General features: G+C 46.4%; 1 protein-coding gene across 3 annotated transcripts in view; it reads right to left on the bottom strand.

Annotated features, from left to right (window-relative positions):
- The window catches only part of RFX2 (regulatory factor X2), a 161814-nt gene that overhangs the window by 25274 nt on the left and 119087 nt on the right, over positions 1 to 17453 (bottom strand). For 2 of the 3 annotated variants that reach the window (XM_063916461.1, XM_063916471.1), the window contains 6 exons: positions 17036 to 17145; positions 16340 to 16491; positions 14357 to 14454; positions 13760 to 13909; positions 13437 to 13645; positions 5824 to 5977 (listed from right to left, as the gene is read on the bottom strand). In XM_063916461.1, the coding sequence (XP_063772531.1) occupies positions 5824 to 5977; positions 13437 to 13645; positions 13760 to 13909; positions 14357 to 14454; positions 16340 to 16491; positions 17036 to 17145 (873 nt within the window). Of the gene's footprint in view, positions 1 to 5823; positions 5978 to 13436; positions 13646 to 13759; positions 13910 to 13994; positions 14086 to 14356; positions 14455 to 16339; positions 16492 to 17035; positions 17146 to 17453 lie in introns of those variants that run through there. The other variant, XM_063916482.1, reaches the window with a different exon arrangement.

Raw genomic sequence — 17453 nt, 5'->3', positions numbered from 1 at the left:
GGCGCACAGCTGCAGTGCTGTGCGCTACCTTGGTGAAGACAGGATGTCTTCTGCCGCCGGTTTTCCAGACCTCTTCTCGCTTCTGGCTCTGTAAGGGGGCCGGCGGCGCGGCTCTGGGACCGGACTCCGAGGCTGGGCCTGTGTTCGGTCCCTCTGGAGCTAATGGTGTCCAGTAGCCTAAGAAGCCCAATCCACTCAGCACGCAGGTGAGTTCGCTCCCCTTAGTCCCTCGATGCAGTGAGCCTGTTGCCAGCAGGTCTCACTGAAAATAAAAAACCTAAAACTAAACTTTCACTAAGAAGCTCAGGAGAGCCCCTAGTGTGCACCCTTCTCGGCCGGGCACAAAAATCTAACTGAGGCTTGGAGGAGGGTCATAGGGGGAGGAGCCAGTGCACACCAGGTAGTCCTAAAGCTTTACTTTTGTGCCCAGTCTCCTGCGGAGCCGCTATTCCCCATGGTCCTTACGGAGTTCCCAGCATCCACTAGGACGTCAGAGAAAAAAAAAAAAAAAACACAACACCTTTGAGGAGGTTGTTTCTTGAAAACAAACGCATAACCGTGAGATACTGCTTCTTGCATCCAGGCATCTGTGGTGGACTGCTGCCAGATCTGTGCAAAATTAAGTCGGCCTCCCACCCTGGGGTCCCCCAGGTGGTGGCTCGCACCATTATCTTCTGATGTGGAAGCCAGCACTCTGGTGGCCCAATGCTTTTTAGTCTTGCCAGATTGAGACTGTTTGCCTTAACCCTTTCCTTTTGCTTTTCCTTGAATCCGAAAGGGCCGAAAAGCTGAAAATCCAGGTTGCCATCCAGGCTGCAACCATGGCTGGTCTTTTGATTGCCCCAGACAAAAAGGAAATAGTTTTTAGAAAACAATCTATTTTCCTATCCGTGACATCATTTAATGATGTTGAAGGCAGAGGTAATGTAGATTTTCGCACCAATCGAATGACATGCGTATCTACTTTGGGAGCCATCTCCCTTTTTAAACAGTCCCCAGCCGAAATAGGATAATGGGAATTCCATTTCTTTGGAATTCTTTTTTTTTTTTTTTTTAAATACTTTATTTATGCGTGGTCAGGTAGGTACAGAGAGCATACTGAAAATACATGGGACAGGCGGCCAACATAGCCAGTGTCCGGGGTAGACCACATTTTTCAAGCATATAACAAGATTAATCAGTGAGGGAGAGACAATCAAGTTCCAACATGGGGTTTGGGGGGGGAGGGGGGAGGACCACATTTGTGTCTATACATGATGTATACCATGAGAACAAGTAAAGTCAGATTAAGAGGGGGGAGGAGATTCAGAAAGGGGGTGTGGACGAAGAGAGCAGCAAGGAGGAAGGGAAGTTAGAGCGGGGGGGTGGGTTAGAGAGAATTGTCGAAGGGAGAGAGCGGTAGGGGCCCATGGGTCCCTGGGGGGGAGGGGGATGTTCTAAAGGAGGGGAGACTAGTTTCTACGTTCGGCGGCGAGCCAAGGAGCCCAAACCTGCTCGAAGACGTGGCCCCGGTCGTGGAGATAGTATGTGATCTTTTCCATTGAGGCGATGTGCCAAATTTTAGCTTTAAGGGAGAGTAGGGAAGGTGGGGTGGGGTTCTTCCAGTTGAGGGCAATCAATGATTTTGCTGCTGCTAAAATATGTGAGGTTAGCTTTTGGGAGAATTTATTGAGGAGTGGGGGGGGATAACATAGCAGGGAGGTCCAGGGGTCTTTCCGGACAGGAGGGTCTAGAAGTGAGTTAAGGAGGGAGTAGACCAAGTCCCAGAAGGGCACAATTACTGGGCAGGTCCACCATATGTGGAGCATAGTGCCTCTAGCTCCGCAGTTTCTCCAACAGGACGGGGAGGAGGACGGGAACATTTTGTTAAGTCGGTCGGGGGTGTAGTACCAGCGGTAGTAGATTTTGTAGGCCGTTTCCTTAAAGGCAGTGGCAATGGAGCTTTTAGCGATCCCCAGCCTCATGTCCTCCCAGTCCTCTGTTTCTGGAGGAGGTCCGAGGTCTTGTTCCCACGCGAGTTCATGGGGCCGGGAAGAAGGGAGGGAGGAGTCTAGTAGGAGAGAGTAGAGTTGGGAGATTATACCTTTGGAGGAATGGGAGTTGACGCATAGGGATTCAAAGGGAGTAAGGGCGCGGAGTAAGGCGGTAGAGGGGAAGGAGGCCAGAAAGTGGCGTATTTGTAGGTATTGGAAGGGGTTAAGTGGTTGTGAGGGAGTTTTCCGCTGGAGGTCGGGCAGGGACAACCATTGGCCTCGATCGGCAAAGTCCGTTGGAAATTTAAGGCCCAGTGTTGTCCACATTCGGGATCTCGTAACAGAGAGTCCGGAGGGAAACTTGGGGTTTTGCCAGATGGGGGTCAAGGGTGAGGGTATGGTAGTGAGACCCCAATTCAAAGAGAGAGCGTCCCATGTTTTGAGATTGAATTTGATGGTAGGGAGATGCTTAGAGGCTGGGGATCGAGAGGTGGGGGAGAGGCCCCATAGGGGGGACAGGTCTGGCATGCCCATGAAGGCTGCTTCGATGTCCAGCCAGGACACCGATCCTGGAGGAGCGTATGAGGTGACAATGTGGGATAGGTGGGAAGCAAGGTAGTATAGTTTGACGTCGGGAAGGCCTCTACCACCCGCGGAGGTTGGTCTTTTCAGAGTATTGGCGGCTATGCGGGGAGGTCTGTGGTTCCAAATAAAGCGTGTGAGGGATCGTTGGATAGTGCGGAGGAAGGTGGTCGGGACTGCCACGGGAAGGGTCTGGAAAAGGTAGAGCCATTTGGGGAGAATGGTCATTTTAACCGCTATGATCCTGCCCAGCCATGAGATGAAAAGACTGTTCCAAGAGGTCAAGTCAGCTAGTGTTTTGGTAAGGAGGGGTGGAAAGTTTTCTCGGAAGAGGCAGTCGTATCGAGGGGTTAGGTATATCCCTAAGTATTTGATCTTCGTGGGTTGCCATTTAAAATTGAAGTTGGTACGGAGGGACTCGGCCTCACGCTGGGGGGTATGAAGCATCTTCTTTGGAATTCTAAAATTCTTACTGGGTGTAACCCAAGCCTCTTGCATAATTTCCCTCAGCTGTTCAAACCCAGGAAACTCCGTCCTAACTGTTTTGGGACGTTTAAACACAGGTGCCTTAGATTTTACCAAAGGCTCTGCTGCCTCCTCTAAGGATAGAATGGCTTTCATAGCACTAATTAGCTCAGGTATGTCTACTGAGCTGAGGCCTTCATCTTCATCTCTGTATGCAGCCCGGAGTGCGATGAATCCTCATCCTCCGATGAGTCTTCATCTGAAACGTGTAGACTGTGAAGATGTTGTTTCAGGTCTATGTGATTTACTTAGCACCGGCCTTTCAGCCTGTTTTTGTCGAGAGGCTGCCGTTTCCTGTACTGGATGTGATAAACCCCAAATGGAATGTTGCATGTAAGGGTTAATAGGGTAACCTATTCCTGGTATAGGAGCTGGCATTATCTGCTCAGCTATAAGGGATGTCTGTGCAAAAGTAGCCCATGGTGGTTCAACTTGAACCTGTGCCTGACCTGGATCAATCAAGAGGCTTTTGTGAAAGTTAAAACAATTTGCACATAATCCATTCTGAACCACATACTGAGAGGTTAACCAAGCTTTGCAAGACAAACATGAAATGAGTGTAGGTGCTGCTGTGGAGAGTGTATCCTCCTCACCCTTGCTTCTCTTAGACATAAATAAATCACACACCTGTACAGTGTTAACTACACAATTTGTGAGTGCAATCACTTTAAAAAGTTTGTTAAAGTGACATACAATCCGATCCCTCACTATCTTGCCCCAGCATTGAGGATCGGAATACAGAAACTGACAGAATTATAGTAAAGTCAGCATTCACACTAGCAATCAGTCACAGGTTATACATTAGTATGAATAAGCAATATGAGCACATAATCAACTACAGATACATTTCAAGTATGTAGGAGAAACATTAATGCATTACCTTATATAGGAGTTTAACCGTATTCAGTCGCACAGCGAAAAAAACAGCAGCAATAGTTTAAAGTCTCATATGCATCAGGCACTTATCCAACTATTCGTACTCAAAGGTAGATAGAGACTTCATGCTGTATCACCCGGCTCAGGAGAGTGGGATACAGGGAGACTTCACCCCGCTTCCAGGATCAATACGTTAGTAAACGCTGAGTGGATCCAGACGCTATTAGTGTACACAACCGCTCCATGAACCTACAGTGAACACAGACGCCCAAAGTGTACACCGACACACTGACCAGTCATAAAGCCGCCTATGCTGCGACTGGGTCCTTTTAGATACACAGCGTCTCAGACGGAAGCGGGAACTCAGTTTATGGTAAGAAACTGGTCATGAACCGGGGGGAGGGGCAACTAAGGGAGCGACTTACTCCCAACTGCTGACATCAACCCTAGGGATCGTGGCATCATACTACTCCCTGGAGCCTATGATCCCTGAGGCCTAGGCGCTGGTGCACCCAAGGTGGCAGCCACTGTTCGGTAGTCTCCAGCTCGAAACAGTGTGATGGTGTCTCGCATTTCCCCTACTAAGTGGAAACGATGACTTACATTCTACCCGTGCTCTGGTAACGTCTGCTGGACTTGCTAGTACATAGTACATAAACGCCCGCCGAAACAGCACTGTACACGCGGTAAGTGTTGTCGCGACCCGGTGGGGAGTTGTTGAAGCGACTCTAAGGTACGTATAAGATGCTTTTTAGAAAGATTGCTAAAACAAAAAAAACAAAAAACCTAGTTATATTATAAAAATAAAATAAAAAAAGCTTATGGCTGCTAAAAACCAGCAGCCCATTGACAATGGTCCAGCTCCTACCGCACAAGACAAAAAATAAAATAAAATATGGTTTGCCTGAGCAAGGAGGCGGGGATATAGGGACGGGCTCATTGTATTTTGGGAGGTCAAAAGCTTTGATCGTTTGGTGCCAATCTGCTGTCGCTACCTCATATCCCAATGTTATCCTGTGGATAACCTGTGGACCCTGCAGGAGAAAAACACCCGTAAAAAATAGACCCTCTATTACATCAATATTTTAAATCCGCAAAATTAAAATCTCAATTTAGCTCTGCTTTACAAAACTAGGTGTACTGCCAGCCCTAAGCCTGCAAAGTGATTGCTCCTCTACAAACACCTGCTCTTTGGTGGAAAGATGTCTAGACACCATAGCAACAATCAAGAAGGGTCTGTCAGAATGTAATAGGTAGCAAGTTTTTGACAAGTTCTAGCTCACCAACATTCAATGTCAAGTTTGTGCCCAATTCGGGGCTATTACATTTCCCCCTCTGCAGAAAAAGCTGGTAGAGTTTTAATAAAAGTGGAGATCCAGAGAAAAAAAACCCCCAAAAAACAAAAACAAAAAAACCCCACACCTCCGTAAAAACCCTATACTGATCAGATAATTTTAATTGCGCAAATGTATCTGGAAAACATATCCGTTTACATCTGGGAAGATGTACTTGGATTGCGACAATGTCTTTTTTTGGTGGGTACACATTAGGACGAATGGCAATCAGGTTGATTGCCCTTCTCTGTGCACAATGGCAGAATACTGCTACACACTAGCCAGATGTAATTAACGACAGAACAAATCTTATACCTTCCTTCGATACAATGCACTGGGTCACATGTGATATTTTCCGGTTGGCCGTGCAGCAGGACCAACCGGAAAATGGCGCATGCGACCCGTGGGAGAGAGTAAATAGTGTGATACTGCAAATTGTGCAAGTGTGTACCCACCCTTAGAGACTCTTGCAAATCTGTACAGACTATAGGAAAAGCTGTGGATGGCACACATTTGTTGGTCTGTAAGCTTACCTCTCCCATCACTGCAATAGGCGTTTCTCCAGTTGCTAGAGCCACTCTGTGTTCTACCAAGTAGAACATATACTCATCATATAGCAATCGAATTAGGTGAAAGGAGCCAAAACTAGCAGCACTGCGTAGGGTAAGGTCTCGAATAACCATAGAACTGCGGAAGAGAAAGTTCAAATATCTTAAACAGGTACATTATACTTCAGCATTCAAAAACTGAAGTAGGTTGTTGGACAGAAAATCTGTCATTATGGGACCTGTGGGCTTAATTTCCATTTAGCATGTGTGATGAAGTACTACAGCAGCCAATACAAATAATGTGAATTTTATATGCGTTAAATCTTTTTGTTAAATCCATTGGACAATGCTGCTTCTAGGATTATGTGCAACTCCTGCCCCTTCTATATGGAACCCCTATCATAAGGAAAACTCACAGGAGTGAATAAAGCAGAAAAGTGGGAGAGAAGTAAAAAAACAACAAACAAAAAAACGCTGCAACACTACTCCCCAACATCAACTGTGGACTCGGACACTCGAGTTCCCAAAGCTACCCTCACAATGGTGTATACTCAGAGAAGCACCTTCTGTCCACAGCTGGGTGCAAACACATTATACTTGTAAATTTATGCACAAAAGACAGGTGGCTGCCTCCCACAGCTTCTCAGCCGAAGAACTGTGCCACGATCACCAATCTGGTAACGTGTGGCATCATTACGAACCAAAATATAAATCCGTTTTGAAAGAGCAAAAGAGCTATTTACATAGGTGTCAAGAGCTCTATCAATGACCATCTAGATAAAAGATCCCTCATTCTTTGAAGCATGATCCTACATAAAGTTGGGATCACAATGTCTTGGTTAACTTAAATTTAGAAACCACGATGCCAAAAAGATTTATTTGTACTAAAAACATCCATATCTTCATGACAAACGAGACATGGAAACCTGCAAGTCAAAGCATGCTCTCTCTGAAACCCTCTATGCCAGGCATGTCCAAACTGCGGCCCTCCAGCTGTTGAGAAATTACACATCCCAGCATGCCCTGACACAGCTTTAGCATTCTCTGGCAGCAAAACTGTCAGGGCATGCTGGGATATGTAGTTTCATAACAGCTGGAGGGCCGCAGTTTGGACATGCCTGCTCTATGCTGTAGAGGAAGTCTAGAGAAAAAATAAGAATTTACTTACCGATAATTCTATTTCTCGGAGTCCGTAGTGGATGCTGGGGTTCCTGAAAGGACCATGGGGAATAGCGGCTCCGCAGGAGACAGGGCACAAAAAAGTAAAGCTTTAGGATCAGGTGGTGTGCACTGGCTCCTCCCCCTATGACCCTCCTCCAAGCCAGTTAGGTACTGTGCCCGGACGAGCGTACACAATAAGGGAGGAATTTTGAATCCCGGGTAAGACTCATACCAGCCACACCAATCACACCGTACAACTTGTGATCTAAACCCAGTTAACAGTATGATAACAGCGGAGCCTCTGAAAAGATGGCTCACAACAATAATAACCCGATTTTTGTAACTATGTACAAGTATTGCAGATAATCCGCACTTGGGATGGGCGCCCAGCATCCACTACGGACTCCGAGAAATAGAATTATCGGTAAGTAAATTCTTATTTTCTCTATCGTCCTAGTGGATGCTGGGGTTCCTGAAAGGACCATGGGGATTATACCAAAGCTCCCAAACGGGCGGGAGAGTGCGGATGACTCTGCAGCACCGAATGAGAGAACTCCAGGTCCTCTTTTACCAGGATATCAAATTTGTAGAAATTTACAAACGTGTTCTCCCCTGACCACGTAGCTGCTCGGCAGAGTTGTAATGCCGAGACCTCTCGGGCAGCCGCCCAAGATGAGCCCACCTTCCTTGTGGAATGGGCCTTAACCGATTTAGACTGTGGCAGGCCTGCCTCAGAATGTGCAAGTTGAAATGTGTTACAAATCCAACGAGCAATCGACTGCTTAGAAGCAGGCGCACCCAACTTGTTGGGTGCATACAGTATAAACAGCGAGTCAGATTTTCTAACTCCAGCTGTCCTGGAACATATTTTCAGGGCCCTGACAACTTCTAGCAACTTGGAGTCCTCCAAGTCCCTAGTAGGTGCAAGGCACCACAATAAGCTGGTTCAGGTGAAACACTGACACCACCTTAGGGAGAGAACTGGGGACGAGTCCGCAGCTCTGCCCTGTCCGAATGGACAAACAGATATGGGCTTTTTTGAGAAAAAAACCACCAATTTGACACTCGCCTAATCCAGGCCAGGGCCAAGAGCATGGTCACTTTTTATGTGAGATGCTTCAAATCCACATATTTGACTGGTTTTAAACCAATGTGATTTGAGGAATCCCAGAACTACGTTGAGATCCCACAGTGCCACTGGAGGCACAAAAAAGGGTTTTGTATATGCAATACTCCCTTGACAAACTTCTGGACTTCAGGAACTGAAGCCAATTCTTTCTGGAAGAAAATTTACAGGGCCGAATTTGAACCTTAATGGACCCCAATTTGAGGCCCATAGACACTCCTGTTTGCAGGAAATGCAGGAAACGACCGAGTTGAAATTTCTTTGTGGGGCCTTCCTGGCCTCACACCACGCAACATATTTTCGCCACACGTGGTGATAATGTTGTGCGGTCACCTCCTTTCTGGCTTTGACCAGGGTAGGAATGACCTCTTCCGGAATGCCTTTTTTCCCTTAGGATCCGGCTTTCCATCTCCATGCCGACAAACGCAGCTGCGGTAAGTCTTGGAACAGACATGGTACTTGCTGAAGCAAGTCCCTTCTTAGCGGCAGAGGCCATAAGACCTCTGTAAGCATCTCTTGAAGTTCCGGGTACCAAGTCCTCCTTGGCCAATCCGGAGCCATGAGTATAGTTCTTACTCCTCTACGTCTTATAATTCTCAGCACCTTAGGTATGAGAAGCAGAGGAGGGAACACATACACCGACTGGTACACCCACGGTGCCACCAGAACGTCCACATCTATCGCCTGAGGGTCTCTTGACCTGGCGCAATACCTGTCCCGTTTTTTGTTCAGACGGGACGCCATCATGTCCACCTTTGGTATTTTCCAACGGTTTACAATCATGTGGAAAAAACTTCTCAATGAAGTTTCCACTCTCCCGGGTGGAGGTCGTGCTGAGGAAGTCTGCTTCCCAGTTTCCATTCCCGGGATGAAAAACTGCTGACAGTGTTATCACATGATTTTCCGCCCAGCGAAAAGTCCTTGCAGTTTCTGCCATTGCCCTCCTGCTTCTTGTGTCGCCCTGTCTGTTTACGTGGGCGACTGCCGTGATGTTTTTCCCACTGGATCAATACCGGCTGACCTTGAAGCAGAGGTCTTGCTAAGCTTAGAGCATTATAAATTTACCCTTAGCTCCAGTATATTTATGTGGAGAAAAGTCTCCATACTTGATCACACACCCTGGAAATTTTTCCCTTGTGTGACTGCTCCCCAGCCTCTCAGGCTGGGCTCCGTGGTTACCAGCATCCAATCCTGAATGCCGAATCTGCGGCCCTCTAGAAGATGAGCACTCTATAACCACCACAGGAGAGACACCCTTGTCCTTGGATATTGGGTTATCCGCTGATGCATCTGAAGATGCGATCCGGACCATTTGTCCAGCAGATCCCACTGAAAAGTTCTTACGTGAAATCTGCCGAATGGAATTGCTTCGTAGGAAGCCACCATTTTTACCAGGACCCTTGTGCAATGATGCACTGTTTTTAGGAGGTTCCTGACTTGCTCGGATAACTCCCTGGCTTTCTCTTCCGGGAGAAACACCTTTTTTTTGGACTGTGTCCAGAATCATCCCTAGGCACAGCAGACGTGTCGTCGGGATCAGCCGCGATTTTGGAATATTTAGAATCCACCCGTGCTGATTGTAGCAGTATCCGAGATAGTGCTACTCCGACCTCCAACTGTTCCCTGGACTATGCCCCTATCAGGAGATCGTCCAAGTAAGGGATAATTTAGACGCCTTTTCTTCGAAGAAGAATCATCAATTCGGCCATTACCTTGGTAAAGACCCCGGGGTGCCGTGGACAATCCAAACGGCAGCGTCTGAAACTGATAGTGACAGTTCTGCACCACGAACCTGAGGTACCCTTAGTGAGAAGGGCAAATTTGGGACATAGAGGTAAGCATCCCTGATGTCCCGGGACACTATATAGTCCCCTTCTTCCTGGTTCGTTATCACTGCTCTGAGTGACTTCATCTTAATTTGAACCTTTGTAAGTGTTCAAAAAAAAATTTTTAGAATAAGTCTCACCTAGCCTTCTGGCTTCAGTACCACAATATAGTGTGGAATAATACCCCTTTTCTGTAGTAGGAGGGGTAATTTAATTGTCACCTGCTGGGAATACAGCTTGTGAATTTTTTCCCATACTACCTCCTTGTCGGAGGGAGACTTGGTAAAGCAGACTTCAGGAGCCTGCGAAGGAGAAACGTCTCGACATTCCCATCTGTACCCCCGGGATACTACTTGTAGGATCCAGGGGTCCTGTACGGTCTCAGCGCCATGCTGAGAACTTGTCAGACGCGGTGAAACGCTTCTGTTCCTGGGAATAGGCTGCCTGCTGCAGTCTTCTTCCCTTTCCTCTATCCCTGGGCAGATATGATCTTATAGGGACGAGAGGACTGAGGCTGAAAAGACGGTGTCTTTTTCTGCAGATATGTGACTTAGGGTAAAAAACGGTGGATTTTCCAGCAGTTGCCGTGACCACCAGGTCCGAAGGACCGACCCCAAACAAGTCCTCTTCCTTTATACGGCCATACTGTGCCGTTTGGAATCTGCCTCACCTGACCACTGTCGTGTCCATAACATCTTCTGGCAGTTATGGACATCGCGTTTATTCATGATGCCAGAGTGCAAATATCCCTCTGTGCATCTCGCATATATAGAAATGCTCTATAGTCAATAAAATACTGTCCCTGTCAAGGGTATCAATATTTTTAGTCAGGGAATCCGACCAAGCCACCCTAGCTCTGCACATCCAGGCTGAGGCGATCGCTGGCCGCAGTATAACACCAGTATGTGTGTATATACTTTTTATTATATTTTCCAGCCTTGTCAGCTGGTCCTTGAGGACGGCCCTATCTATAGACGGTACCGCCACTTGTTTTGATAAGCGTGTGAGCGCCTTATCCACCTTAAGGGGTGTTTCCCAACGCGCCCTAACTTCTGGCGGGAAAGGGTATACCGCCCATAATTTTCTATCGGGGGGAACCCACGCATCATCACACACTTTATTTAATTTATCTGATTCAGGAAAAACTATGGTAGTTTTTTCACATCCCACATAATACCCTCTTTTGTGGTACTTGTAGTATCAGAAATACGTAACACCTCCTTCATTGCCTTTAACGTGTGGCCCTAATAAGGAATACGTTTGTTTATTCACCGTCGACACTGGATTCAGTGTCCCTGTCTGTGTCTGTGTCGACCGACTAAAGTAAACGGGCGTTTTAAAAACCCTTGACGGTGTTTTTGAGACGTCTGGACCGTACTAATTGTTTGTCGGCCGTCTCTTGTCGTCAACCGACCTTGCAGCGTGTTGACATTATCACGTAATTTCCTAAATAAGCCATCCATTCCGGTGTCGACTCCCTAGAGAGTGACATCACCATTACAGGCAATTGCTCCGCCTCCTCACCAACATCGTCCTCCTACCTGTCGACACACACGTACCGACACACAGCACACACACAGGGAATGCTCTGATAGAGGACAGGACCCACTAGCCCTTTGGAGAGACAGAGGGAGAGTTTGCCAGCACACACCAAAAACGCTATAATTATATAGGGACAACCTTATATAAGTGTTTTCCCTTATAGCATCTTAATATATATATATAAGCATATCGCCAAATTAGTGCCCCCCCTCTGTTTTAACCCTGTTTCTGTAGTGCAGTGCAGGGGAGAGCCTGGGAGCCTTCCCTCCAGCCTTTCTGTGAGGGAAAATGGCGCTGTGTGCTGAGGAGATAGGCCCCGCCCCTTTTTCGGCGGCCTCGTCTCCCGCTCTTAACGGATTCTGGCAGGGGTTAAATATCTCCATATAGCCTCCGGAGGCTATATGTGAGGTATTTTTAGCCAAAATAGGTATTCATTTGCCTCCCAGGGCGCCCCCCTCCCAGCGCCCTGCACCCTCAGTGACTGCCGTGTGAAGTGTGCTGAGAGGAAAATGGCGCACAGCTGCAGTGCTGTGCGCTACCTTTAGAAGACTGAGGAGTCTTCTGCCGCCGATTCTGGACCTTGCAAGGGGGCCGGCGGCAAGGCTCCGGTGACCATCCAGGCTGTACCTGTGATCGTCCCTCTGGAGCGGATGTCCAGTAGCCAAGAAGCCAATCCATCCTGCACGCAGGTGAGTTCACTTCTTCTCCCCTAAGTCCCTCGTTGCAGTGATCCTGTTGCCAGCAGGACTCACTGTAAAATAAAAAACCTAAGCTAAACTTTCCTAAGCAGCTCTTTAGGAGAGCCACCTAGATTGCACCCTTCTCGGCCGGGCACAAAAATCTAACTGGCTTGGAGGAGGGTCATAGGGGGAGGAGCCAGTGCACACCACCTGATCCTAAAGCTTTACTTTTTTGTGCCCTGTCTCCTGCGGAGCCGCTATTCCCCATGGTCCTTTCAGGAACCCCAGCATCCACTAGGACGATAGAGAAATATGGGGACAATCAAATACTAAAGAGTACGTTGCAATGATTGACAAGGCCACAGCCGAAAGTAGATTTTTATTTTTTTTACCTCACTAGGAAAAAAAACAAAAACAAAAAAAACACAACACACCTCACGTCACAGTTATACTTCACTATAACAGAGTACACAAAAGAGAAAAAAAAAGCAGCGTGTCTTTCAGAATAGCTCCCCCTGTGATGAAAAACTGCCAAGAGTAAGGACCTTTGCTGTCCGGGGTTAAGGTCTTCCCCTCAAGGAGCCACGACTTTGCCTAGTGAATGGCTGCTGTACACAGCAGCCAACTGGTATGCGTGCGCAAACCTTCTTGCGGCAGTGTGACCGACAGTGGTGGGGGGAGGCAGGGGTCAACCACAAAATTGATGCGTCCGCAATTTCAAATTGCGAACGCATCGTGAGGCTGTGCCACACATGCTGGGCAGCCCCCAACACGTGAGGAGATGGACGCAGTCTTTAATCTGCCTCCCTAATACCAGAGGTACTGCACTGAAAGGAGCAAGACCTCTCCAAGGCAGTCACAAGAGGCACCTCATTAGGCTGCTCCTGATATCCTGCTGCCCTGAATGCAGCATTGGTCCTGTGTATGTTGAAGAATAAAAACATACGAAATATAATTTTTAAAAAGTAATGTAGGCAAAAGCAGTCCTGTAGAAAGTACTCTACTCCTGTGGACACTCAGAAACGACCATCTTTACAATGCCCCCATCCCAGCATCTATATGGCTATCTAGCCTGCTTTTTTTTCCTTTTAATGCTTAAACTACATTAATAGCTAGCATCTCCGCGTTTGCTAAAAATTACTTAATACCAACTCTAATCAAAATGTATTCTAAGATAGATGAACGTTTGAGTTATTTAAAGAACAAAATGAAGTATTCTCTTTAAAAGTAATACAATAAACCCAACAAATAATCTCCTCTCACCTGTAGAAGGACCACTTAAGCAGGAACTGCCTGGCAGCCTTGGGGAAGCTGGGGCTCCCTTCATGTGGCTTTAGCACTTGGGTGACCACATTATCCAACCAATTTGCCCACTGGTCTAATGAACTCTGCTGCTGAAGCGTTAACTTGAAGTCTTGCTCCAGTTTTTGGACCATGCCTTCCTCGCACTGGCATACCCAGGATGCTTGCTCCTATGAACCAAAGCAAATAGGACCAACCATGAGAAAAGCAAAAATTACTTTTTACAGCAGAAACCAAAATGGAGATTTACCACCATTTCTGGCTTTAAGGTTTTGCCTATTTACCTGAACATTGGCAAAGTCCACACGATTAAGGTCGCTAAGCATCTGATTAATCTGTGATGTATTTTGCAGGACAGCCCGGGCTGCTTGTGCCAAATGATTTAGGGACGTGTACCGCCGTAATGTCTGGGCAAAGGCACTGACAACACCAACCTGCAACAGAACTAAAGTTAAAGACAAACCAAACCAGCTGCATGTTTAACCAGTTAGGCAGAGTTAAGGCACTCCTTGCTAATATAGCTTACACAGTGATGGAGATTGGGTAGGGTCCTACAATGTTATGGGGTACATTCTGCTCCTTCCAACAGCAACACAATTATAGGGGCATTCTGACAAAGAGGATGGGGGAAACAAACAAAAATTGCCGCTGTTATATTACAAGCCCAAGGGCATCATCAGGCTATCAATGAATTTTAATCAAACGTTTAAAGCAGTAAACAGGAGTTACACATTATGAAACAAGTGGTTCTAAAGAGGTAATAAGATAATGGAAGTAATGTTTATACTTCGGTATAGTGCGCCTCTGCCCACAGTGCACCTACAGCAATTTGGGATGTGCATACAGGTACTATTGTCAGCAGATAACAGGATTTGCATTACCTTTGCCTGAACAATTTGCTGGGGAAAGTCACTCATCGCATTTGTTAGCCATCCCTCTAGACTCTTTGCAAAATTACGTATAGCCTGTGTAAGAGTACCTGATAAAGAGAGTGATCGAGAACTAGACAATAGCAGAGCAATTTAAGCAAAAACATTTTGAACAATGTTCATCTATGTTGAACCTACTCTTAGCAATCATTACAATCTTTTAAGTTATACCCCTTTTCCAATGCCGCTAATACCAGGGTTATCGCCATGATAACCCGGGAGCGGCTCAGTGGAAAAGGTCTAACCTCGGTCCAGTGACCCAAGAATCCAACCCAGCTAGTTTGCAAGGTTGGCCCCAGGCAACACGGCACCCGTTAACAGCATAGGGAGCTGGTGATCTAATCTCCAAGCGCCAGGGCTGCATCTGTGTGCGGTGACGTCACCACCCCTGCAATAAGCCGGGTACTGCTGCCAGTCTGAAAGGGGTCTCAGCCCAGTTGGACCAACATACAACCTGGCATTTTAGTCTAAAAGGGGTATAAAATGGAAGCAAGACACAAACCCTGCAACACAATATCTTCTGTTAAAAGATCACATCATTTAAACTATATGGAGGAACTGTCTGGAATAATTCTACAGTAAATCAGTCTTATAGGCTTCCTATAAAAATGCACATTTACAAGCTGACCGAAGCAGGGAGTCTACTTCTAACAATCACAGATATATAAATGCTGCATCCCACAACAAGGCTTAAAAAGATCTTAAATTATTTGGGTGAGGAGAGAAACTGAATTGCTTCCCGTAGTGCTGCAACATAAATGTACAGACCAGAATTGTGAGACACAAAGAACAATGCATGTTCTAACTTACCTAGCAAATAAAGCGATAAACCACACAGGGGATTAACTTGCTTACAAAGGACAAATGAGCAGCACCGCACAGCAACCAATCATTTTCACTACATTGACTAAAGCCAACTGCTCATTAGTTAGAATTTCCTAAGTTGTTGTAGTAGTACAATAGCACCACCTTGTGTTGATAAGGATCATTTGTTCTTGTGTTTGATAAGCTATCACGTTGGTTGTCAAAATATAGCCGTTTTTCTATGCAGACTTCTTATATGTACTTGCTTATATATGTGCCACCTTCCATCAACCATACACTCCTGTGCAACTCAGCAATGAACTATTAAATATGAGAACTAAAGTACTGCCATGGAAATTCTATTCCTGGTGGCTCATGGGAGCTGTATAAATCTTTGGAAATTAGATAAGTAAATAGTGTAAAATGATTGCAGAGTCTCTGGGATGTTCAATGATCTCTCCTGCAAGCAGCAACATGATTGCAGGAAACTGCACATGGGGGGGGATTCAGATCTGATTGCTGGCAATCAGGTCCAAACTACGAATGCACCGCAATGCGCACGCGCTTCGACCAACAACAGGCATCGCCAGTCAGTGATGGGATGGTGCGAAAAGTCTGATCGCACAGGGCGTAAGCAAGGTGATTGACAGGAAGAGGCCGTTTGTGGGTGGTAACTAAGCATTTACAGAGTGTCCAGAAAAACGCAGGCGTGCCCAAGCGTTTTCAGGGAGAGTGTCTGACGTCAGCTCTGGCCCCGATCAGCCTGTTCTCATCGCACTGGAGGAGTAAGTCCTGGGTTGCACATAGACTGCAAAGTGGATTTTCGCAGCCCGCCGTACACATGCGATCGCACACTTGCACGGCGAATGTACACTCCCCCTGTAGGCGGTGACTATCTGATCGCAGGACAGCAAAATTAGCATCCCAGTGATCAGATCTGAATTACCCCCATGGTCACTTGCTTGTGAAGCCCTGCATTGGGTACAATGCCCTTCCCTTCCCCCCAAACTGTGGATGGCAAACACTGCCATCCATAGTAATGTGCGCTCAGAGCTTTGAAAAATCTCCAAATTGAACCCAGAAACAAACTACTTCAGTCAGACTTTCAAAAAGTGGAATTAAGGTACTCACTGGGAACAGGTCGCAAGACATCTGGGATGAGAATTTCCACCAAAGCTTGATATAGGATGTGGTCACAGCCCCTCATCCACCTCATTATGGGCTCGTATTTACAAAGAACCATCAGCTTGTCCTTCGGGATGAACGCCTCTTGCTCCTCCTCACTGTGTCACAAGAGACAGCATCAGTCACTGATTACATTGCCATTACTGGAGCATGATTTAGACCTGTTCCAGGCAGCCACAAAGGAATACTCAGAATGATATTGCCCTATTCTTTAGGGCAGGGATGGGGAACCTTTGGCCCTCCAGCTGTTGAACTACACATACCAGCATGCCCTGCTACAGTTTTGCTATTTGGCCATGCTAAAAATGTTGCAGGGCATGCTGGGATGTGTCGTTCCACAACAGCTGGAGGGCTGCAGGTTCCCCACCCCTGCTTTAGGGGGATGGAGGGACGGCTATGGCCTCTGCATCATCTGTTTACAGCTGCAAACGCCATAAACTAGGCAATATCTATAGTGTGTAACATACAGTTTTAGTAATAGAAAACAAGATAATTATATCTAGGAGCACATCTAAAAAGCAGTCTACACAACAGCTGTCATCAAAGGAGGGAAAATACAGCTTTGATATTTAGGTCAAGTTCCATACATGCTATTCTGTTCATAGGCACAAATATGTACTAGAAGATGAAGTTATCAGTCACCTGCTCAGTGTGGTAGAGCCATCAGGAGAAGAGGGTTTAGAATTCCAAAATGCTTGCCACAACTTCTCGATGTACTGGAATTGCAGATTCATTACCACATCTACTGTTGCCTGCATAGAAAAAGAGAGGGAAAAAAGTCTGAATGGTCAGGAAAGGAGTACCTTATTATGACGACTCTTTGTAACATCACGTTGCCATTACTACACGAGCGCTCTTTTCCTAGTACTTATTAGGAGAATCCCAGCATCATATATTGTAATATGAAATACATTTTGATAGGTAGTTTAATCCAATTTGTGCTATCCCAGCAGTATAATAACAGATATGCTTGGCAAAGGTTTTACCTTTCAAAGCCTGGGTGCAGGTGAGCATCAAACATCCTATGTTTAACATTAATACAATAACTGCAATATGAATA

Source organism: Pseudophryne corroboree, chromosome 1 (genome assembly GCF_028390025.1).
Source record: "Pseudophryne corroboree isolate aPseCor3 chromosome 1, aPseCor3.hap2, whole genome shotgun sequence".
In the NCBI taxonomy this organism is placed as follows: domain Eukaryota; kingdom Metazoa; phylum Chordata; class Amphibia; order Anura; family Myobatrachidae; genus Pseudophryne; species Pseudophryne corroboree.
The sequence above is the reverse complement of the archived record's forward strand: the minus strand, read 5'-3'. Positions and strand labels throughout refer to the sequence as shown.